This window comes from Nerophis ophidion, linkage group LG21 (genome assembly GCF_033978795.1).
Source record: "Nerophis ophidion isolate RoL-2023_Sa linkage group LG21, RoL_Noph_v1.0, whole genome shotgun sequence".
NCBI lineage: Eukaryota > Metazoa > Chordata > Actinopteri > Syngnathiformes > Syngnathidae > Nerophis > Nerophis ophidion.
In genome coordinates this window covers 37,690,302-37,714,986 of record NC_084631.1, presented here as the reverse complement: position 1 = coordinate 37,714,986, position 24,685 = coordinate 37,690,302, and the positions used below count along the sequence as shown (strand labels likewise).

Genomic DNA, 24,685 nt, shown 5'->3' with positions numbered 1-24,685 from the left:
TTTTTTTTTTTAATAATAATTAACTTAGAATTTCATGGCTGCAACACGTGCCAAAGTAGTTGGGAAAGGGCATGTTCACCACTGTGTTACATCACCTTTTCTTTTAACAACACTCAATAAACGTTTGGGAACTGAGGAAATTAATTGTTGAAAGTGGAATTCTTTCCCATTCTTGTTTTATGTAGGACTTTAGTCGTTCAACAGTCCGGGGTCTTCACTGTCGTCTTTTACGCTTCATAATGCGCCACACATTTTCGATGGGAGACAGGTCTGGACTGCTGGCGGGCGGGCCAGGAAAGTACCCACACTCTGTTACTACGAAACCACGCTGTTGTAACACTTGTCTTGCTGAAATAAGCAGGGGCGTCCGTGATAACGTTGCTTGGATGACAACATATGTTGCTCCAAAACCTGTATGGACCATTCAGCATTAATGGTGCCTTCACAGATGTGTAAATTACCCATGCTTTGGGCACTAATACACCCCCATATCATCACAGATGCTGGCTTTTGAACTTTGCGCCTATAACAATCCGGATTGTTAATTTCCTCTTTGTTCCGGAGGACACTACGTCCACAGTTTCCAAATATCATTTGAAATGTGGACTCGTCAGACCACAGAACACTTTTCCACTTTGCACCAGTCCATCTTAGATGAGCTCGGGCCCAGCGAAGCCAGCGGCGTACCTTGGTTTTGTTGATAAATGGGTTTTGCTTTGCATAGCTGAGTATTAACTTGCACTTACAGATGTAGCGACCAACTGTAGTTAATGACAGTGGTTTTATGAAGTGTTCCTGAGCCCATGTGGTGATATCCTTTACACACTGATGTTGGTTTTTGATGCAGTACCGCCTGAGGGACCAAAAGTCTGTAATATCATCGCTTACGTGCAGTGATTTCTCCATATTCTCTGAACTTTTTGATGATTTTACGGACCGTAGATGGTAAAATCCCTAAATTCCTTGCAAAAGCGCGTTGAGAAATTTTCTAAAACTGTTCGACAATTTGCTTACAAAGTGGTGATCCTCGCCCCATCCATGGCACCCACCTGTTCCCAATTAGTCTGGACACCTGTGGGATGGTCCAAATAAGTATTTGATGAGCATTCCTCAACTTTATCAGTATTTATTGCCACCATTCCCAACTTCTTTGTCACATGTTGCTGGCATCAAATTCAAAAGTTAATGATTATTTGCAAAAACATTTTTTTATCAGTTTTTACATCAAATATGTTGTCTTTGTAGCATATTTGCAAATCATTGTATTCTGTTTATATTTACATCTAACACAATTTCCCAACTCATATGGAAACGGGGTTTGTATTATTACATTTCTCCTCCAGAAACCCAAGCAACTTTCACCTGCATTCTTTCAAAGACTCACTTACTACATATTACATACTCAATGTTTAGCAACACAATTCATCAAACGGACCCAGAAGAGATGCAAAAAAATATTTCAAACATTTCATAGACATCCCTTAAATAAATAAATAAATAAATTTGTATAGCCCTTATGCTTGTTTAGTATGTGAGAAAGTGGCACAGCGGCTAAATATAGCGTGGTCTGGTCAGAGCCACACATATGTAAACACAAAAGCCCGCACAGAGGCTAATTGGGAATGAAGTGGCGGTATTTGACAAGCTTGTACCTGTCAAACTAATGACCGTGGAGCCTTTCGGGGCATCCAACCACTTATGATTAGCTGCCCAGCAAGCCATCGTCAACACATCCAGAAATGCTTCAATTTAGGCAACAAGGACGGACCGTTCCATTCTTGCTGCGGGCAGAGCCAGAAGCAGCTGCACATCATCTGGGCGAAGATATTCCAAACCGGGAAAGTAAAATGCACACTTTGCCGTTGTCTACCATTTCTATGGAAAAGCCAAAGCAAACATTTCTGGCGTGGAGCTGTGAGGTGTCACCGTGGAATAGACCAGGTCGTGTTTCAGCCGGTAATCCTGGACGCGTGGGAGGGTCTGTAATTATTAAATGCCTGCAGTGCATTTATGGATCCTGACAAGCTCCTTAGCACGAAGACTTGAGATTGACAGATTGCGGTACATGCAACAGCGGCATGGAAAAAAAGAGAGTTGAGAACATTCAGATACAGACATTGAAAAAGTATCAATCATCCCTCCAATTAATCAAAGAAACATTCCACTGCCATGCTGTAGGTGGTGTTAGTGCACTCTAGATAGTGACTGAGAACTGCCTACCAACTAAAGGACAGAAAGCAGAGCTGCGCGATTAATCGACATTGATGTTTTAATTGGTAGGATAAATAACCGCAAGAGGCGGAGATTTTTTTCCCGCTGTCACCGGCATGTGAGTGACAGACATGTTGAGCCTGCCGTTTCTTTGTTTTTCGCTTCTAACAGGGTGAATGTGGTCTCACTCTGTGCATCGTTCTCAGAACCTAGAATGTTTAAAGGGGAACATTATCACCAGACCTATGTAAGCGTCAATATATACCTTGATGGTGCAGAAAAAAGACCATCTATTTTTTTAACCGATTTCCAAACTCTAAATGGGTGAATTTTGGCGAATTAAACGCCTTTCTGTTTATCGCGCTGGAAGCGATGACATCAGAACGTGACGTCGCCGAGGTAACACACCCGCCCTATTCATTTTCAACACATTACAAACACCGGGTCTCAGCTCTGTTATTTTCCGTTTTTTTTTAATATTTTTTGGAACCTTGGAGGGTGTAACAACACTAACAGGGAGGGATTCAAGTTGCACCACTGGCCCGAAGATGCCAAAGTGTCTGCCGCCAGACCCCCATTGAATGTGCTGGAGTTTCTCCACATTTTACCGGCGATGCTAAGGCAGACATGGCACAGAGATGTATGGATAACCTGCAAATGCATTTGCAACGATAGTCAACGAAATCACAAAGGTGATTTTTGTTAATGTTGATTGCCAGCTAATCGATGCTAACATGCTATTTACCGGCGGTGCTAAAGCAGACATGGAACAAAGATGTATGGATAACCTATAGATGCATTTGCAACGATAGTCAACGAAATCACAAAGGTGAGTTTTGTTGATGTTGACTGCCAGCTAATCGATGCTAACATGCTACGCTAATCGATGCTAACATGCTATTTACCGGCGGTGCTAAAGCAGACATGGCACAGAGATGTATGGATAACCTGTAGATGCATTTGCAACTATATTACGTTTCCTTCCACCCACATTTAATGCGAAAAAAACACTTACCAATCGACGGATTTAAGTTGCTCCAGTGTCAAAAGATGCGAAAGTCCTGATTGTTTGGTCCGCACATTTTACCGGCGATGCTAACGCAGCTATTCGGCCATGCTATGGCTATGAATAGCGTCAATAGCTATTTGCTCAATAGCTTCAGTTTCTTCTTCAATATTTTCATACTCCAATTATCTGTTTAAATACATGCGTAATCTGTTGAATCGCTTAAATCGCTGAAATCCGAGTTTGAATCCGAGCTAATGACACTATATCTTGCTGTGGTATTCCCATTGTTTGTTTACATTGGCAGCACTGTGTGACGTCACAGGGAAATGGCCAGTGTCTTCGCAGAGAGCGAAAAGAAGGCACTTTAAAGCTTTATTTAGGGATATTCCGAGACCGGTAAAATTTTGAAAAAAAAATTCAAAAAATACAACAAGCCACTGGGAACTGATTTTTATTGTTTTTAACCCTTTTGAAATTGTGATAATGTTCCCCTTTAACAGTAGAATTAAATGAACGCAGTGAGCCCTCTTTACAGTCATTCACAATTTTAGTCTCGGTGGGCGCAGAGCGAGACCGCCAGATTTACACACACAGGAAGCACATACAGAGAGCCTCAGGACTCACGAGTAAGAAGTTCAACAAAGTAACAACAATGACAAGGAGAAATGCTGTATGATTGCTAGGCTAAATGTCCTGCTGTGGTAATATTTCAGCGTCAAACCGGATGGGCAATATGAGCCCATCAACATGAACAAACGAAAATCCAAACCTGTTTTTCCAACTGGGGAAAAAATGTACTTTAAGATGTTCAATATTCCATTCATCTTCTTCCGCTTATCCAAGGTGGGGTCGCAGGGGCAGCAGCCTAAGCAGGGAAGCCCAGACTTTCCTTTCCTTAGCCACTTCATCCAGCTCTTCCCAGGGGATCCTGAGGTGTTCCCAGGACAGCTGGGAGACATAGACTTCCCAACGTGTCCTGGGTCTTCACCGTGGCCTCCTACCGGTCGGACGTGCCCTAAACACCTCCCTAGGGAGGCGTTCGGGTGGCATCCTGACCAGATACCCGAACCACCTCATCTGGCTCCTCTCGATGTGGAGGAGCAGCGGCTTTACTTTGAGCTCCTCCCGGATGGCAGAGCTTCTCACCCTATCTCTAAGGGAGAGCCCCGCCACCCGGTGGAGGAAACTCATTTGGGTCGCTCGTACCCGTGATCTTGTCCTTTCGGTCATAACCCAAAGCTCATGACCATAGGTGAGGATGGGAACGTAGATGGACCGGTAAATTGAGAGCTTTGCCTTCCGGCTCAGCTCCTTCTTCACCACAACGGATCGATACAGCGTCCGCATTACTGAAGACGCCGCACCGATCCGCCTGTCGATCTCAAGATCCACTCTTCCCTCACTCGTGAACAAGACTCCGAGGTCGGGCTGGGTGATATATCTATATATACGATATATTGCGGGTTTGTCTCTGTGCGATATAGAAAATTACTATATCGTAATATTCGGATATATGGTCTCACGCAGGACTTTTAGCTGCGGGCGTACACTTCAGGCTCTCTTCGCTCTTTCCTGTCTCCTTCTCGCAGACAAGCAGGCGCACATTTTTACATTCGTCACAAACTGTCACGTCATACGTCGCATACACGCCCTCGCAAAGCAGAGAGGTAGCGGCGTGGCTAACGTTAGCTGCTAACGTAGCCGTACGAGAGAAAGATGGTGCGGATCTGGTAAGAAATGAAGGAAGACTCAATTCCCAATAAAAACAGCAGGGTTTCCATCGTCTGTCGGTGGTTCGGCTTCAAGTGGGAATATGTCGAACAGACAACCGTAATTTGTCAAGTGTGGGGGGAAAAAGCGTTGCTATAAAAAGTAGCATTACTGCTAATATGTAGCATCATTTGTAAAGTTTTTTTTTGATTGATTGATACTTTTATTAGTAGATTGCACAGTTCAGTACATATTCCGTACAATTGATCACTATATCGTAACACCCAAATACGTTTTTCCACTTGTTTAAGTCGGGTCCACGTTAATCAATTCATGGTAGTTACTCGCTAGAGCATGGGTGTCAAACTCTGGCCCCCATGTAATTACATTTGGCCCTTGAAGCAATATCAAACATTAGAGCTGGCCCGCCGGTATCATACAGTGGCTGTGCTGCTGTAACACTGCATTCACCGCTAATATTCATACTTCCCAACCCTCCCGATTTTCCTGGGAGACTTCCGAAGTTCAGTGCCCCTCCCGAAAATCTCCCTGGGCAACCATTCTCCCGAATATCTCCCGATTTCCACCCGGCCAACAATATTGGGGGCCGTGCCTTAAAGGCACTGCCTTTAACGTTCTCTAAAACCTGTCATCACGTCCGCTTATCCTCTATACAAACAGCTTCATAATGTAAGTGGCGTATACACACTCATAAGTGAATGCAACGCATACTTGGTCAACAGCCATACAGGTGACACTTGCGGGTGGCCGTATAAACAACTTTCAATCAATCAATCAATCAATGTTTACTTATATAGCCCTAAATCACTAGTGTCTCAAAGGGCTGCACAAACCACTACGACATCCTCGGTAGGCCCACATAAGGGCAAGGAAAACTCACACCAAGTGGGACGTCGGTGACAATGACTATGAGAACCTTGGAGAGGAGGAAAGCAATGGATGTCGAGCGGGTCTAACATGATACTGTGAAAGTTCAATCCATAATGGATCCAACACAGTCGCAAGAGTCCAGTCCAAAGCAGATCCAACACAGCAGCGAGAGTCCCGTTCACAGCGGAGCCAGCAGGAAACCATCCCAAGCGGAGGCGGATCAGCAGCGCAGAGATGTCCCCAGCCCATACACAAGCAAGCAGTACATGGCCACCGGATCGGACCGGACCCCCACCACACAGGAGAGTGGGACATAGGAGAAAAAGAAAAGAAACGGCAGATCAACTGGTCTAAAAAGGGAGTCTATTTAAAGGCTAGAGTATACAAATGAGTTTTAAGGTGAGACTTAAGAAAAAAAATAGAAGATTAAAATAAAATTTAAAAATCGGTCTTAGCCTAGGCCCTGGAGTGGGGGTGCAGACTGAGGCCAAGGGAAAAAAAAACAAAAAAAAACACAACAACTCATAGCCATAGTACACATCCCTCTTCCATGTGTGTAAGAGGGAAACATCAAACATCAAAGAACACAGAGGACATTAAAGACATTAAAGCAGCAGATACAACCAGACACTTCTACATACAGCTATGAATAAAAAGTAAAATAAACATATCCACTGTGGTGGCCTCTGCGGTGTTCCACGCCATCGTCTGCTGGGGTGGAGGGAGCATGGCCAGAGACAGAAGCAGACCCAACAAGGCAACCAAGACAGCCGACTCCACTCTCGGCCAGTGTCCAGTCCGCATGGATGAGTGAGGATACGTCCAAGGCGACTGAGGTGTCCGACACCTGCTCACCCAGTCAAGACACCGCGAAGCCTCTCCGTCCCAGTAGCTCAGTGCTAGCTCCACAGTCCTGTCCCCTCATCCGCATCTCCTCCAGTACATCCAAACAGAATCTGGTGTAGCAGCTGGTCTCCATGGCCAAAAGGCTCCCGGGAGGCAGATCCAGAAGTCCACAAAAAAAAAGCACCACAGAGGTCACGAAAGTGCCACCCCTTGTCACTCAGTCCCAAAGGGTCCCGGACCAAAAGGCAAAAAAATATAATAACACATGAAAACAAGAGGGAAACACAAAAGGATGACACAAGAGCACAGAGCTCCTGCCTACAGCAGCCACTACAGCAGCGCCATCTTGGGAAAAAAATATATAAGGCTACAAGAGAAGTACCAAACACTTCTCTTTTCTAAAAAGTCAATGTGTACAACAGATATGGGAATCTACATCAACAACATGATTTGTCTGAGTGGCTGGACAGAACAGATTAAAAAAAAAAAAGACAAAAAAAATTAATTAGATTTTTAAAAATGGATTAAGAATCATTACAAATAAGAATCGTGATTAATCAGATTTTTTTCTTTTTTTTTTTTCTTTACAGCCATAGAATCTAGAATCTATTCTCAATCAAATAGTCAGCCTAGGAATCGGATCCAAGTTTTTATGTACCCTAACATTTACATCCCTTTTGTCCCGCAGTTGTATTATGTTTCGCAGCCCTAACAGCAAGCTTTTTTGAAACCGTGATGAAAGAATAGGAATGAGCCTAAATCAATGGTTCCCAAACTTTTGTAGGCTGGCGCCCCCTTGGCTCCCCAGTGAATTCCTAGCGCCCCCCCCCCTCCCCCCACAGACACATATAGAAACAAACACCTCTTTCTTGATATTTGGTATGCTGCAATTTGAAAAGAGAAAGGTTAAACACAAATGTGTATTTCACAAATAAAACCCAATTTAGTAAACCAATTTATTTTTTAGCAGTTTTAACTGTTTCAGCAACATAGAATGGTAAATAAACATTCCACCAGTAACCTTCATTGTCTCACACTTAATATTAATGGGATGGATGTGCTTGGTGCAGGGACATAAGCTTCTCAACATCAGGCTGGAACTCACTAAGAAGAAGTCGTAGATCCCCGCGGTCAGTAATTTTCAGTCGGTTTCTTTGCTTGGAAAGAAGCAAGGCGACTGCACTGAAGCCCCGTTCTACTAAATATGATGTTGGCGTGTGGTAACCGGACCCTGATGCGTCGTCCACTAACTCGTCCTGCTGCACGTGTTGTGTACAAATCGTCAAACAAACGTTCGAACTTCTGACTTCGACTTCGGACTGCCGCCCCCCTACCGCCCCCTTCTTCCTCACCGCCCCCCCAGATCTTTCCTTCGCCCCCATGGGGGCGGTACCGCCCACTTTGGGAACCACTGGCCTAAATCATCCAGAAAGACAGTAGCCTGATTTCTTAAGAGCAGAACATAATCAAGTTGGCAACACTGTGCTCGAAAATGATTCGATTAAAACATGTTATCATCATCCTGATTGCAAGGTTGAATATATCAGTCATTATATCCTGTACTTCAAATAAGCAGCAGTCTAATTAAGAGTAAATACTAAGGCAACACATGAGTAGAGTTTTGTTACCTTGCTGCAGAGGTTTGAAGGGTGATACATTAGATATTCCACAGACGTTCCTACAGACATGTGAGTGTGTGTAACCACCATATCCTTGAATTGATTTATCTCCTGAGCAAACGCATAAAGTGGGCGGTGGTGAAATGGAGCTGCCACACCCCTCATCGAGAAGGGCAAAGCATGTAGCGGTGAGATCCTAAAGACATCTTTTCCAACAGTTAGGAGTGGTGGTGAGTTGTGTGTCAAGAAGCATCAGCAGCTGACAGAAAGGCTTGTGGAGGTCTCCATAAGGTCAAGTGCGCATTAGACGGGCTGGATACAGCAAAGCAGATTAATCAACAACACCACAGCACAAAGACCTCGTGACAAATACCTCCTAAGTGTTTTTGCTTTGAGGACAGAAAGACAAAAGGCGACGGCTGCTTGGACTGGGACAGATGGGACGGGTCGGCAGCGGGAGGGTTCTAGTTCCAGTCATTCCACCGAACAAGCGCTTAGAGCTGGTCTTGCGGCGATCACAAGCGGCGGTGATCATTTGGACGCTGGACCTACGGGACAGCTGTTGCGGAGGCAAGGGAAATCGGAACCTTGCACATGTGCATTGCCCCAGAGCTGCCAACTTCCCACATTGAACGCGTGCCAGGAATTCCTGGGCTGAGTGATGTGTGGGGAGTAGCAGGAATTCTTTGAGGTGGGGTTGAGTGGACAGGAATAGGGAGTCCGTGACCTGGAACCCTAACCTACATCCTGATTGCATCAGTGGGAAATACTACACACGATCCACTGTGGACTGAGATTTCTGCTCCTGTCGTACATAGGAGTCTGTCAATCCTGTGTCAAACGGGTTTCTGAATGGACATAGATCACGTTGTAAACATTGTAGGAGCGTGTCTTCATTGGACAGATATCTGCATACTAACTAAACTGTGTCCTTTTCCAAGTCCTTTCTCCTAAATGACCTTTGTATGCTACGGAAATATGGTTGACATTAGAATAATAGGAGTGGCTTTAGAATCCAATGACTGCCAACTAGGGCTGGGCAGTATGGCCTTTTATTAATATCTCCATATTTTTAGGCCATGTCACGATACACCATATATATCGGGATATTTTGCCTTAGCCTTGAATGTGTTAGAGTTGCCACTGACAGTTTGTGTTTTAGTTTCTCCTGTGTTTAGTACCTTAGTTCCTGTCTAGTGCTCTTATTTTGGTTCAGCTTCCTGTTTGTCTCCCTGTGTCCTGTTTTCACTCAGCTGCGGCTGATTGGCATCTGGTCACACCTAATGTCAATCGGCCAGCTCCTATTTTACCTGCTTGGTTCCTCCAGTCAATCAATCAATGTTTATTAATATAGCCCCAAATCACAAATGTCTCAAAGGACTGCACAAATCATTACGACTACAACATCCTCGGAAGAACCCACAAAAGGGCAAGGAAAACTCACACCCAGTGGGCAGGGAGAATTCACATCCAGTGGGACACCAGTGACAATGCTGACTATGAGAAACCTTGGAGAGGACCTCAGATGTGGGCAACCCCCCCCCCCCCCTCTAGGGGACCGAAAGCAATGGATGTGTTTACTGTGAAAGTTCAATCCATAGTGGCTCAGTCAGTGCTGGATCATTGTATTGCATTGTCGTTGCCACATGTCACTCTTGTCGTGCTACCTGTCGTGTCCTTTTGTTACAGCTACTACCTGTCATGCTACACTTTGTCCTGGTCGTCGTAGCGGTAAGCTGTTTCTGTTAGCATTAGTTATTTCCAGTTTTTCTGTTTGCTATCCACTAGCTTCTATGCTAAAGTTCCTTTTTGTTTTTCTAGCTCCCAGTGCTAGCTCCCTTAGTTTGTTATTCCGCCCACGTGCGTGCTTTTTGTTTGTTCTTGTTTAGTTTTAATTAAACCATGTCTTTTTATCCAATGCATGTCTCCATCTCTGCATCATGGGGTTCAACAACAAATACCTGTGACAGAATGATGCATATAATCACAGCAGTATGATGATTCTATGTGTCTACATTCAAACATTCTTCTTCATACTGCATTAATATATGCTACTTTTAAACTTACATGCAGAGGGAAATCACAACTAAGTCTATTTAAGAAAATTGTATTTATTAAACAGTGGCACAAACGTTAATGTCATTTTCAAAACAGAAAGTGCTATATTGTCAGAGAGATTTTAAAACAAGTTATTAGGGCCCTTTTGTGCATGATGTCAGTAAGATGACACATCAAAACTAGGGATGCACCGAAATGAAAATTTGTGGCCGAAGCCGAATAAAACTTAAACGCTTGGCCGAAAGCCGAATACCTAATACCAAATAATGAATGCAGTTTTTCACAATTTTTTTTATATTGCATAAATAGCCTAGAATAAATATTTAGACATGTTTTTCAAATAAAGTATTTTTTTATTGAATATTGACATTTTTTTAATATTCCAGTAGCCTTTGCTTTTCAAAAAAAACCCACAAAGTTTTTCATTTATATTAGGCCTTCAAACAAAACATGCATTCCCCAAAAAAATAAAGTGCATTAAAGTGGATAAACCCACAACAAATGAATTATTGTCCTTTAGGCAAAAGTCTGCTTAGCCACAGTAGATATGCTAATAATGTAAACAGAAGGCTCAAGTAAATCTCAATTAAGTGTGTGCTTATAACCTCTTACACTTATACAGGTAGCCTACACAACAGGCTAATAATGTAAACAGAGGCCCCACTAAATCTCAATTAAGTGTGTGCTTGTAACCTCATACACTTATACAGCTACACAACATATCCCAACGTCACCGCGTCACTGCACGTTGGTTGATTGCGTCACCGCGTCAAAAAATTGCGTCACACGCCACTATTCGGTCGGCCTTGTTCTTAACTCATTCCACGAAGGCCCAATGTGGCTTTTTTTGCCATATTCGGCCGAATATATTCGGTTACCGATTAATCGGTGCATCCCTAATCAAAACAACACTGAATTAAAGTGCACTTTTTGTACAGAACACCACTACAATAGTTTAAAACAAATAAAGTGCACTTTTGTGCATGATGTCACACAAGATATTTCAATAAGTGTCAAATAAAAATGAGCTGCATGATAGAAAATCAAATAGTAGGGGTGTGGGAAAAAATCGATTCCAATTGGAATTGAGATTCTCACGTTGTGCGATTCAGAGCCGATTCTCACTTTAAAAGAAAATAGATTTTTTTATTTTATTTTTATTTTTTTTTATCCATCCAACAAAACAATACACAGCGATACAATAATGCAATCCAATTCCAAAACCAAACCTGACCCAGCAACACTCAGAACTGCAATAAACAGAGCAGTTGAGAGGAGACACAAACACGACACAGAACAAACTAAAAGTAGTGAAACAAAAATTAATATCAACAACAGTATCAATATTAGTTATAATTTCAGCATAGCAGTGATTAAATATCCCTCATTGAAATTATTATTAGACATTTATAAAAAATAAAAATAAAGAACAGTGTCACAGTGGCTTACACTTCCCTGTTTGGCACTCAGCATCAAGGGTCGGAATTGGGGGTTAAATCACCAAAAATGATTCCCAGGCGCAGCTGCCGCTGCTGCTTACTGCTCCCCTCACCGCCCAGGGGGTGATCAAGGGTGATGGGTCAAAGGCACAGAATAATTTCACCACACCTCGTGACCATTTATACTTTAATTTCAACTCAATAAATTATTGATGGTCCTGACTTTCCGTGCGTTGCATGGTGGGGCCCCTCAGTACATCACTGACTTGTTATGCTCCTACTCTTCAGGGCGCAGCTTGCGGTCTTCAGGCCAGGGTCTTCTAAAGATCCCAAAAACTCATTTTAAAACCCATGGAGACCTGGCATTCCAGACTATAGCTCCCAGACTCTAGAACAGGGGTCACCAACATTTTTGAAACCAAGAGCTACTTCTTGGGTACTGATTAACGCGAAGGGCTACCAGTTTGATACACACTTAAATAAATTGCCAGAAATAGCCAACTTGCTCAATTTACCTTTAATATGTAAATCTATATATATATATAAAAAATGGGTATTTCTGTCTCTCATTCCATCGTACATTTTTTTTCCTTTTACGGAAGGTTTTTTTATAGAGAATAAATGATGAAAAAAAACACTTGATTGAACGGTTTAAAAGAGGAGAAGACACGAAAAAAATTTAAATTTTATTTGGAAACATAGTTTATCTTCAATTTCTACTCTTTAGAATTCAAAATTCAACCGAAAAAAATTAAGAGAAAAAATAGTTAATTCGAATCTTTTTGAAAAAATAAAAAAAAAGAATTTATGGAACATCATTAGTAATTTTTCCTGATTAAGATTAATTTTAGAATTTTGATGACATGTTTTAAATAGGTTAAAATCCAATCTGCACTTTGTTAGAATATATAACACATTGGACCAAGCTATATTTCTAACAAAGACAAATCATTATTTCTTCTAGATTTTCCAGAACAAACATTTTTAAAGAAAATCAAAATACTTTGAAATAAGATTTAAATTTGATTCTACAGATTTTCTAGATTTGCCTGAATATATATGTTTTTAATTCTAATTATAATAACTTTGAAGAAATATTTCACAAATATTCTTCGTCGAAAAAACAGAAGCTAAAATGAAGAATTAAATTAAAATGTATTTATTATTCTTTACAATAATAAAAAAAAATACTTGAACATTGATTTAAATTGTCAGGAAAGAAGAGGAAGGAATTTAAAAGGTAAAAAGGTATATGTGTTTAAAAATCATAAAATCATTTTTAAGGTTGTATTTTTTCTCTAAAATTTTCTTTCTGAAAGTTATAAGAAGCAAAGTAAAAAAAATAAATGAATTTATTGAAACAAGTGAAGACCAAGTCTTTAAAATATTTTCTTGGATTTTCAAATTCTATTTGAGTTTTGTCTCGCTTAGAATTAAAAATGTCGAGCAAAGCAAGACCAGCTTGCTAGTAAATAAATAAAATTAAAAAAATAGAGGCAGCTCACTGGTAAGTGCTGCTATTTGAGCTATTTTTAGAACAGGCCAGCGGGCGACTCATCTGGTCCTTACGGGCGACCTGGTGCCCGCGGGCACCGCGTTGTTGACCCCTGGTCTAGAATGACTTGCACCAGTCCCTCTGTGATCTTAACTGTGTTGACACTTTTAAGAAACATTTGAAGACTTCTCTTTTTAGTAAAGCTTTAAGTTAATGCACTTTTTAATTATCATTTTTAATCCACTTTTTATGCTGTTACCCCTGTTATTTACATTGAATTGTTTTACTTCACCTACGTTTTGTACAGCGCTTTTTGATTTAATCTGTAAATACTAATATACTATGAAAAAAGTGGAATAAAAGAGCAAACAGGTGAAATGTATCAAGAAAAGTTGCAATGTTGACACTAATAACAATGCTGCCATGCCGACTGTTTTTTTTCTCCTTTCAAACGGTCATTGCTCAAAAAATAATGATGAATCAAAATCAAAGTTCCTACGAATTATTGACCTAATTAAGGCTCCAATTATATCACATCAAATATTCTACTGTGAACATTTTTGAGGAGAAAGTATTGCATATTTCATTAGCCAGTCTGTCTATCTGTTTTGGGTCTGCAATGAGGTGGCGACTTGTCCAGGGTGTACCCAGACTTCTGCCCGAGTGCAGCTGTGATAGGCTCCAGCACCCCCCGCGGCGCCTAAGAGGGACAAGCGGTAAAAAAAATGGATGGATAACTAAAAAAGTTCTCTTTGTCAAAATGAGAAAATTAAATAAACAAAAAACATGAAAAAATATTAAAAACTTATAATCAACAGATAGATCTGAAAATGATCTAGCGATTTAAGCATCAATCCATCCATTTTCTGCCGCTTATTCCCTATCAGGGTCGCGGGGGGCGCAGGCGCCTATCTCAGCTACAATCGGGTGGAAGGCGGGGTACACCCTGGACAAGTCGCCACCTCATCGCAGGCATTGCAGCATTAAAATGAATAATAATAATATTGCATTACTCTTTTTCCAGTGGAAAATATCGCATATTTTGTGTTTTTGACATTAAAAACCAGTGTTGTTACTTTTGTTTTGTTTTTTACCAAAAAGCTCATAAAACATAAATTTAAGATACAACTTTACATTGACGTATCTAAAATTGATGTCGAGATTCAAGTGTCGAAAAAAAAACGTATGTCCTATTTTTAACATTTTGGTGATTCAGACTTTTGTGGAGCCCTCGGGGTTAATACAATCGATATATTGTATTGGTTTTTTTTTAATATGAAAAACATCAAAGTGGCCCCCCGCATGCTTTGCTTATTCAGTGTGTGGCCCTCAGTGGTTTGCTTTAGCATATAAGTATGTGGAACTAAATGATGGAATGGATTGATTGATTGATTTATTGATTGATTGATACTTTTATTAGTAGATTGCACAGTTCAGTACATATTCCGTACAATTGACCACTAAATGGTAACACCTCAATAAGTTTTTCAACTTGTTTAAGTCAGGGTCCACGTTAATCAATTCATGGTAAAGTAAAGAAGTCGCCCAATGTGCTAATATGATCCAGTTTAAGAAACTGTTCAAACTCAAAGGGTTCACAAAGAACACAGAAAAAGAAACTTGACAAACAACTTGAGCCTTGTGTTTTTTTGTAAGATATCCTATTAATCTCATAAGTGAACCAAAAATACTTATTTATTTATAAGAACAATAAGTATAGTTTATCCATCCATCCATTTTCTACCGCTTGTCCCTATCGCAGCTACAATCAGGCGGAAGGCGGGCTACACCCTGGACAAGTCGCCACCTCATCACAGGGCCAACACAGATAGACAACATTCACACACTATGGCCAATATAGTTCTGCCAATCAACCTATCCCCAGGTGCATGTCTTTGGAAGTGGGAGGGGCCTATCCCCAGGTGCATGTCTTTGGAAGTGGGAGGAAGCCGGAGTACCCGGAGGGAACCCACGCAGTCACGGGGAGAACATGCAAACTCCACACAGAAAGATCCCGAGCCTGGGATTGAACCCAGGACTGCTCAGGACCTTCGTATTGTGAGGCAGATGCACTAACCCCTCTTCCACCGTGCTGCCCTAATTATAGTTTATGTATTTAATAGGGGTGGGCAAATTAATGCGTTAATTACGAGTTAACTCATCAATCTATCAACGCCGACAATTATTTTAACGCGCATTTGCGTATGTTGTTTACATGCTTTTATTTTGTTAACGCCTTTTCTTAACAAGATGGCGATGCCCGGACGGGCTTCGGCGTCGAGGGGCTCTTGTTAAAGATGGAACATTCGGCAAAAATACCGGACAATTCTGCAAATTTCATGGCTGGCTTACAGCGTGGTCACTCCGGGATCACTTACGACCGCCAGACAATTCTGGATGTGGATAGATCGGGCCGTTTTGGACTGAATGACGCGTGCTTGCTAGACCGGCTAGCTAGCATGGGAATACTGTGCCGGCTACATCCAGCGGCCTGTGAAGCAGCGGAGTATTTGTGTTGTCTGTCTATTTATGAATAATGCAGACGAGGCGTGTTGGCTGAGTTCTTAACGTTGGCTTTCAGAGCGTGCATATCACAACATACAAGATGCCGTCATGGCGACACAACCTATACCGGGCTACCGCGCATGCGCGTCACTCCTGTTGCATGCTGGGTAGGGTAGTTCTCATAACATCACAATATAGTACCATGTATATGATGCGTTCAGTTTATCAAAGCACCAAGCAAACAATCGGAAAATTCCCATCATATCAATTCCTAGATATGGTCATAATTATTTTAAGTGCACTACGCAGAATAAACACAACATTATTAATATTGCTACTACGGATAATTTGATCAAAATTTCCCTAAAACAGCCCACTACCTATAATATAGGTTTTTTAAACATAAGATCCCTGATAAAAAAAATGTTTCTGATGTTACCTCAGAAATTGCCTGTTCAGATGTTATGATTGTGGCTCAGAGATTTGTATGTAGATTATATTTATTTTCCATAACAAACAGGATAACTTAAATACCCTGGCAGTGGCAACAAGCTTAAATGTTTGTATTTACATTTTTTGAGTTGATTTTCATAAAATATGCTTTTTAACTGCTACTGTTTAACAAGGACTGCTTCACGGTGGAAGAGGGGTTAGTGCGTCTGCCTCACAATACGAAGTTCCTGCAGTCCTGGGTTCAAATCCAGGCTCGGGATCTTTCTGTGTGGAGTTTGCATGTTCTCCCCGTGAATGCGTGGGTTCCCTCCGGGTACTCCGGCTTCCTCCCACTTCCAAAGACATGCACCTGGGGATAGGTTGATTGGCAACACTAAATGGTCCCTAGTGTGTGAATGTGAGTGTGAATGTTGTCTGTCTATCTGTGTTGGCCCTGCGATGAGGTGGCGACTTGTCCAGGGTGTACCCCGCCTTCCGCCCGATTGTAGCTGAGATAGGCGCCAGCGCCCCCCGCGACTCCGAAAGGGAATAAGCGGTAGAAAATGGATGGATGGATTTAAATTGTGTTTGCACAACAAATATTTTGGCGCTTTTGTTCATGTGGGAGAATATTACAATAAAGGTGCACTACACACTACTTTTGAATTCATTATTGGGCTTTGTGTATACAATGCAGTTAATCGCGATTAATCAGAGAAATAGTGTGATTAACTTCGATTAAAATGTTTAATCGTTGCCCAGCCCTAGTATTTAATAATTATTTACTTACTGTATAATCATTTCTTTATTTAGTCATTTATTCACTGTTGTTTTACAAATGGAACAAAGAAAGGATTCTAAACTGCTATGATATAAAAAGGCTATAGCTCCGCTTCTTCCCACTCCTTTTCGGACATACCGTAATGAAATAACTGGAAATACGTGATGTATTACATTGTAATTGTATGCATGTTCCAAATAACTCCAACCAACCAACTCTTTGGCATCAAGTCTAAATTTTGGCCTTCGGGCAAAATGGCCCAAAAAATCTGTCTTTCACCTCCGTCTCTCATTCAGTTCTCTCCATTGGTCCAGACCTAATAGCAGGGTAGGATTACTGAGTGAGAAGCAGGCCAAGGTTGCCTCAGTGACCATAAGAAGAAAAAAAGGGGACGAAGAAAGCAACACTTTGAACATTGTAGTTGTATAATGCATCTTTTAGTGTGGTAGCTTGTCTTTTAATGAGATCCAATGCAGCAAGATGCACACAGGTGGAGCTGGCAATAGAATACAACTGACTCGCTGTAATTCAATCGTTTGCACTCTGTTTTAGAGCCGTTGTACTTTAACATTTCAAAGGAAAGTGCTTCTCAGCACATCCTTTGAAGTTTGAAGGTAGAACTAAGAGGTATTACATAACACCTCGGCCAGTCAGGCCAGTGGCCCGGGAAGCCAACAGACGGGAGCATTTAATCCCTGACAAATCTCTAGTAAAGACTGGAAAGCAGAAAAATACCATGTATTTAGTGATGCTATGTTGCAATTGACTTTGTGTTGTTCTCAATGAGAGTCGTTGTCCCCTCAGGCCTTGGTGCAACCTGCCAAGTCACTGTCCTCCTTTATATGTAGGTTTGTGGGGGGATTAGGTTTCTTCAGCCAATACCCAATGTACCCTCAGTTAACAGCAGCTAAAGGCCTACTGAAACCCACAACTACCGACCACGCAGTCTGATAGTTTATACATCAATGATGAAATCTTAACATTGCAACACATGCCAATACGGCCAGATTAGTTTACTAAAGTGCAATTTAAAATTTTGCGCCGAAAAATCCTGCTGAAAACGTCTTGGGATGATGACGCTTGCGCGTGACGTCACTGATTGTAGAGGACATTTTGTGCCAGCATCGTGCCCAGCTATTAAGTCGTCTGTTTTCATCGCAAAATTCCACAGGACATCTGTGTTGGTTAATCTTTTGCAATTTGTTTAATGAACAATGGAGACATCAAAGAAAAAAGCTGCAGGTGGGAAGTGGTGAATTGCGGCCAACTTTAGCAACACAAACACAGCCGGTGTTTCTTTGTTTACATTCCCGAAAGATCACAGTCAAGCTTTAACTATGGAACAGAGATGTCAAGCGAACATGGTTGGATTGGACCACACACACAAAGTACAGTGTATTATGCAGCGATCATTTTTACCATTCTGCATTCTGAAGGCGATCTATGTCGTGTGCTACTCCAGCATCAAAATCAGCAGCGTCCTCCTGACCGTCAGCGTCGAGTTCAAAGCGGTATGGCTCTATCCCTTGTTGCGGTTGGGCCTGGCCGAGAGGTCCTGCTACCCCCACGGCTGCCACGGCGCCTTCCCAATCTGAATCGCTCCCACTGCTCTGTAGTCCTTTTTTTTTTATTATAGTCCTTCACTCTCACTTTCCTCATCCACGAATCTTTCAGCCTCGCTCAAATTAATGGGGAAATTGTCGCTTTCTCGGTCCGGATCGCTCTCGCTGCTGGTGGCCATGATTGTAAACAATGTTCAGATGTGAGGAGCTCCACAACCCGTGACTTCACGCGCACATCGTCTGCTACTTCCGGTACAGGCAAGGCTTTTTTTATTAGCGACCCAAAGTTGCGAAATTTATCGTCAATGTTCTCTACTAAATCCTTTCAGCAAAAATATGGCAATATCGTGAAATGATCAAGTATGACACATAGAATGGACCTGCTATCCCAGTTTGAATAAGAAAATCTCATTTTAGTAGGCCTTAAGTGTTCTGTTCTGATCCTTTAAGGACTAGAAAGCCATAAGTAGATTATTACTCCTAAACGTGGCACAGTTTAATAGACGGTAAATTTTGGACTATAAATTAAAGTCAAAGTACCAATGATTGTCACACACACACACTAGGTGTGGTGAAATTTGTCCTCTGCATTTGACCCATCCCCTTGATCACCCCACGGGAGGTGAGGGGAGCAGCGAGCAGCAGCGGTGCCTCGCCTGTGAATCATTTTTGGTGAGTTAACCCCCAATTCCAAGCCTTGATGCTTAGTAGCAAGCAGGAATTAATTGATTAACGTGGACCCCGACTTAAACAAGTTGAAAAACTTATTCGGGTGTTACCATTTAGTGGTCAATTGTACGGAATATGTACTGTACTGTGCAATCTACTAATAAAAGTATCAATCAATCAATCAAAAGAGTTAATGGCTCCCATTTTTATAGTCTTTGGTATGACTCGGCCAGGGTTTGAACTCACAACCTACCCATCTCAGGGTGGACACTCTAACCACTAGGCCACAGAGTAGGTGCTTAGCTGCTACTTTTTCCGACAATTAGACCCTTGAGGCTTATAAAAGGTACAACGATAATGCAAATAGTTTAAAAGACAAAGGAAGAAAATACAGTGAAAGGTGTGTTATTGTTTGTGCTATGGAAGTGGTTCTCAAATGGGGGTACGCGTACCCCTGGGGGTACTTGAAGGTATGCCAACGGGTACGTGAGATTTTTTTTAAAATATTATAAAAATAGCAACATTTCAAAAATCCTTTATAAATATATTTATTCAATAATACTTCAACAAAATATGAATGCAAGTTCATAAACTGTGAAAAGAAATGCAACAATGCAATATTCAGTGTTGACAGCTAGATTTTTTGTGGACATGTTCCATAAATATTGATGTTAAAGATGTGAAGAAATGTTTAGTATGAAGTTGATGAATCCAGATGGATCTCTATTACAATCCCCAAAGAGGGCACTTTAAGTTGATGATTACTTTTATGTGTAGAAATCTTTATTTATAACTGAATCACTTGTTTATTTTTAAACAAGTTTTTATAAAAAGTTCCATCCATCCATCCATCTTCTTCCGCTTATCTGAGGTCGGGTCGCGGGGGCAGCAGTCTAAGCAGGGAAGCCCAGACTTCCCTCTCCCCAGCCACTTCGTCTAGCTCTTCCCGGGGGATCCCGAGGCGTTCCCAGGCCAGCCGGGAGACATAGTCTTCCCAACGTGTCTTTGGTCTTCCCCATGGCCTCCTACCGGTTGGACGTGCCCTAAACACCTCCCTAGGGAGGCGTTCGGGTGGCATCCTGACCAGATGCCCGAACCACCTCATCTGGCTCCTCTCGATGTGGAGGAGCAGCGGCTTTACTTTGAGTTCCTCCCGGATGGCAGAGCTTCTCACCCTATCTCTAAGGGAGAGCCCCGCCACACGGCGGAGGAAACTCATTTCGGCCGCTTGTACCCGTGATCTTATCCTTTCGGTCATGACCCAAAGCTCATTACCATAGGTGAGGATGGGAACGTAGATCGACCGGTAAATTGAGAGCTTTGCCTTCCGGCTCAGCTCCTTCTTCACCACAACGGATCGGTACAACGTCCGCATTACTGAAGACGCCACACCGATCCACCTGTCGATCTCACGATCCACTCTTCCCCCACTCGTGAACAAGACTCCTTGGTACTTGAACTCCTCCACTTGAGGCAGGGTCTCCTCCCCAACCCGGAGATGGCACTCCACCCTTTTCCGGGAGAGAACCATGGACTCGGACTTGGAGGTGCTGATTCTCATTCCGGTCGCTTCACACTCGGCTGCGAACCGATCCAGTGAGAGCTGAAGATCCCGGCCAGATGAAGACAACAGGACCACATCGTCTGCAAAAAGCAGAGACCTAATCCCGCGGCCACCAAACCGGAACCCCTCAATGCCTTGACTGCGCCTAGAAATTCTGTCCATAAAAGTTATGAACAGAATCGGTGACAAAGGACAGCCTTGGCGGAGTCCAACCCTCACTGGAAACGTGTCCGACTTACTGCCGGCAATGCGGACCAAGCTCTGACACTGATCTTACAGGGAGCGGACTGCCACAATAAGACAGTCCGATACCCCATACTCTCTGAGCACTCCCCACAGGACTTCCCGAGGGACACGGTCGAATGTCTTCTCCAAGTCCACAAAGCACATGTAGACTGGTTGGGCAAACTCCCATGCACCCTCAAGAACCCTGCCGAGAGTAGAGAGCTGGTCCACAGTTCCACGACGAGGACGAAAACCACACTGTTCCTCCTGAATCCGAGGTTCAACTATCCGGCGTAGCCTCCTCTCCAGTACACCTGAATAAACCTTACCGGGAAGGCTGAAAAGTTATTTGTATATAATTTTCCAAATAGTTCAAGAAAGACCACTACAAATAAGCAATATGTTTGCACTGTTATACAATTGAATAAATCAGAAATTGATGACATAGTGCTGTATTTTACTTCTTTGTCTCTTTTTTCCAAACAAAAATGCTTTGCTCGGATTAGGGGGTACTTGAATTAAAAAAAAATGTTTACGGGGGTACATCACTGAAAAAAGGTTGAGAACCACTGGGCTATGGCACCATCTTTTGAACGAGTTCGCTCACTGCAGGTGATGCATTGTCCTTCAACCCAAGTACCCTTTAGTCTTCTTGACACTAATAGTGTTTTTATTCGTATGGCTTCTTCACACAATACTCCAAGCAACGTTTGTAAGTTTTACAATACAACTAAAACCATTTATACTTACTAAACTGCCGTGTGTGTGGTGTCTGTAAGAGTTATTTCATGCGTTGTTTGTACGTGCTATCGTAATGTAATGATGCTAGCGTTGTAGCAATGGCCATTATGCTAACAGATTTACAAGTGTCTATGTTAGCATTATGAACTATCAATGGCATTCTTTTTGTATTGTTTCAGTTCCACAAATTCAGGAGTGTCCAAACTTTTTCAGCAGAGGGCCGCACACGAAAAAATTTAAGCATGCGGGGGCCATTTTGATATTTTTCATTTTCAAACCATAACAAAATATATGGATTTCTTTTTTTTTTTTATCCTTAGGGCTCCTGGGGAGCATAGAAGGTCTCAGTCAATAAAATGTTACAAATAAGTCAAATTATTATTATTATTTTTTATTTAATGCTTACAGCAAATCTCTATATCAACTTGAGGTTGATATAAAGTAAAACAAATAAGGTTTTATGCCTTTTCTGTCAAAGACAACTTTGTTTTAATAGTAAAACTGAAATATGCAGTATTTAGATAGATAGATAGTACTTTATTGATTCCTTCAGGAGAGTTCTTTTATTTAGCAATTAAAGCCCTCAAAGATCAATAATGCAGGACACCATTGATTTTAATTATTTAATATTTTTGAGTAATCACAGTGAAAAGTTAAATAAAATCCTACTAAATATATTTGAGATCAGAAAGGTTCCCCACTCAGACAGTGATGCATTTTTATTAGTTTTTTTTTTTAACTTTTAACACTTAAATTTCAAGATCAACTTCCGATACATCTGTCAATTTTAAGTTTGAACTAATATTTTGTTTGTTTTATGCTCTTTTGTCAAAACTTTGATGTTTTTATATGGCAACCACACAACATATGCAATATTTTTTCCACATAAAACATTTTAAAGTGATAGTTTTTAAGTAATAATTCATTATAACATAAATTTTTTTGTCCTTTTTTTTTGAGCAATGGAAAAAAAGAAAATAAAGACAAAAGGAACAAAAAACTGCCCGCCTGGCAGCTTTGTGTCAACATTGCCACTTTTTCTCATTATATTTCACTTCATTCCACTTTTTTAAAAGTTTTTTTTTATTTTTGCAGTACAATTAATTTTGCAATTTTTGCAGAATGTGTGGCGGGCCGGTAAACGATTAGCTGCGAGCCGCAAATGGCCCCCGGGCCGCACTTTGGACACCCCTGCACAAATTCCTAAGTAAATTCACAAAAATGTCAATGTGGAGTTATTGAGTTTTTTTGGGTGATAGGAAAGCTAGCTTCCACAGCTATTGGGTTCATGACCATGGTTTTTGAGCAGCTGTTTTACTGCCGTTTGGAAACAATTAGGGTATATAAATAAACATCTATCCTTCTGTGTAAAAACCTCATTTCACAACAATCTGCTGCTTATTGTCCGGTGCGGCCAATATAGATAAAAAAATATTTTTCCCCCTAAAATTAAGTGGGTGCGGCTAATATGACTGTGCGCTCTGTAGTCCAGAAATTACGGTATGTAAATAAACATTTACATGATCTTTCTATGCAAATAAATCATTCCCCAATTTATATATCTGCAGCCTATAATACGGTGCAGCTAATACTTGGGGAAAAAAATTCCTGTAAAATTTTGTGACAGGTGCGCTCCGTAGTCCAGAAAATATGTTAAACCTTGTATGCTACTCTTATTGAATCCCACAGGCAAAGAGACAGGAAAATGAGTGAAGGCGACACGCATCCATCTCAAATCAACCCGGAGAGGCTGCCGTCGCTACGGTGACGGTTACTGGACACTTTCAACCAATCGGTAGCGAGAGGCGACAATGAGTGGAGAGGGAGTCAAGGTGAGTGTGATGGTAAGAAATTGCTGTGACCTCATCCGGTAGACCAGGGGTAGGGAACCTACGGCTCGCGAGCCAGATGTGGCTCTTTTGATGACTGCATCTGGCTCTCGGATAAATCTGAGCTGACATTGCTTAACATGATAAGTCATGAATAATTCCACTTGTAATAAGTGTTAAAAATAATGTTCAAAACATAAAACATTTGCATGCATTTTTAGTCCATCCATCCATTTACTACCGCACCTGGTCAAGAAGTTGCGTTAAGAAGTTATTTATTTATTAAAGGTTAGTGTGGGGCTTGTCCTCCTGGGGGTTCTTCAGACCACCAAGCACCGACATGAGAGCCCGTTTCAGGGTTACACTATTGTTTTATTTTTCAATAAGTCTCTCAGTTGCTTTCCAGCAATCGTATTTTTCTCTTTCGTTCTCGCTCGCGCTCTGGCTCCAGCCCCAACCTTGTCTCTCCTCCTGGCTGCTGCTTATAACAGAGCGACAGGTGATTAGATAACAAGGCTCAGGTGGGCCATCTACGCAGCTCTCGCTGATTTCGAGGCCGGTCCTGGCACACCCCAGTTCGCTGCAGGCCCGCGGGCCACGCCCCCTCCACAGTTAGCTTCAGAATAGCAATGTTATTACAAAGAATAAGAGACCTATTATACTCTAGAAATGTTGGTGTTACTTAAAAATGCACGCGTTTAGTTGTGTTCAGTGTTAAAAAAAAATATCATATGGCTCTTACGGAAACACATTTTAAATTATTTGGCTCTCTCAGCCAAAAAGGTTCCCGACCCCTGCGGTAGACTAGTAAAATACACACTCTTGCAGACAAATTGATGGATAGCAGTGGGAATCATAACATGTTTTACCTGCAATCTGACTCGATCCATCCCCTCTGGGCTCTTTAGGCAGGGATCCATCTGTAAGAAAAGATAAAAGAAAAGATAAATGAGCAACCAGCAGCTAAAAATACTTCAACAGAGAACACACCAAAGTGTGTGTCAAACCTCCTGTAGCCCTTTTAGGCAACAAAATAAATGAGGTGCGCCCTCTGCTGGTTGCTAACAAGTAGCCAGAAGATGTCGCAACAAAACAACCT

General features: G+C 41.7%; 1 protein-coding gene across 4 annotated transcripts in view; it reads right to left on the bottom strand.

The window, feature by feature from the left end:
- The window catches only part of LOC133540068 (triple functional domain protein-like), a 212,868-nt gene that overhangs the window by 140,040 nt on the left and 48,143 nt on the right, over positions 1-24,685 (bottom strand). For all 4 annotated transcript variants that reach the window (XM_061882552.1, XM_061882551.1, XM_061882554.1 and 1 more), the window contains exon 2: positions 24,456-24,506. In XM_061882552.1, the coding sequence (XP_061738536.1) occupies positions 24,456-24,506 (51 nt within the window). The remainder of the gene's footprint in view (positions 1-24,455; positions 24,507-24,685) is intronic.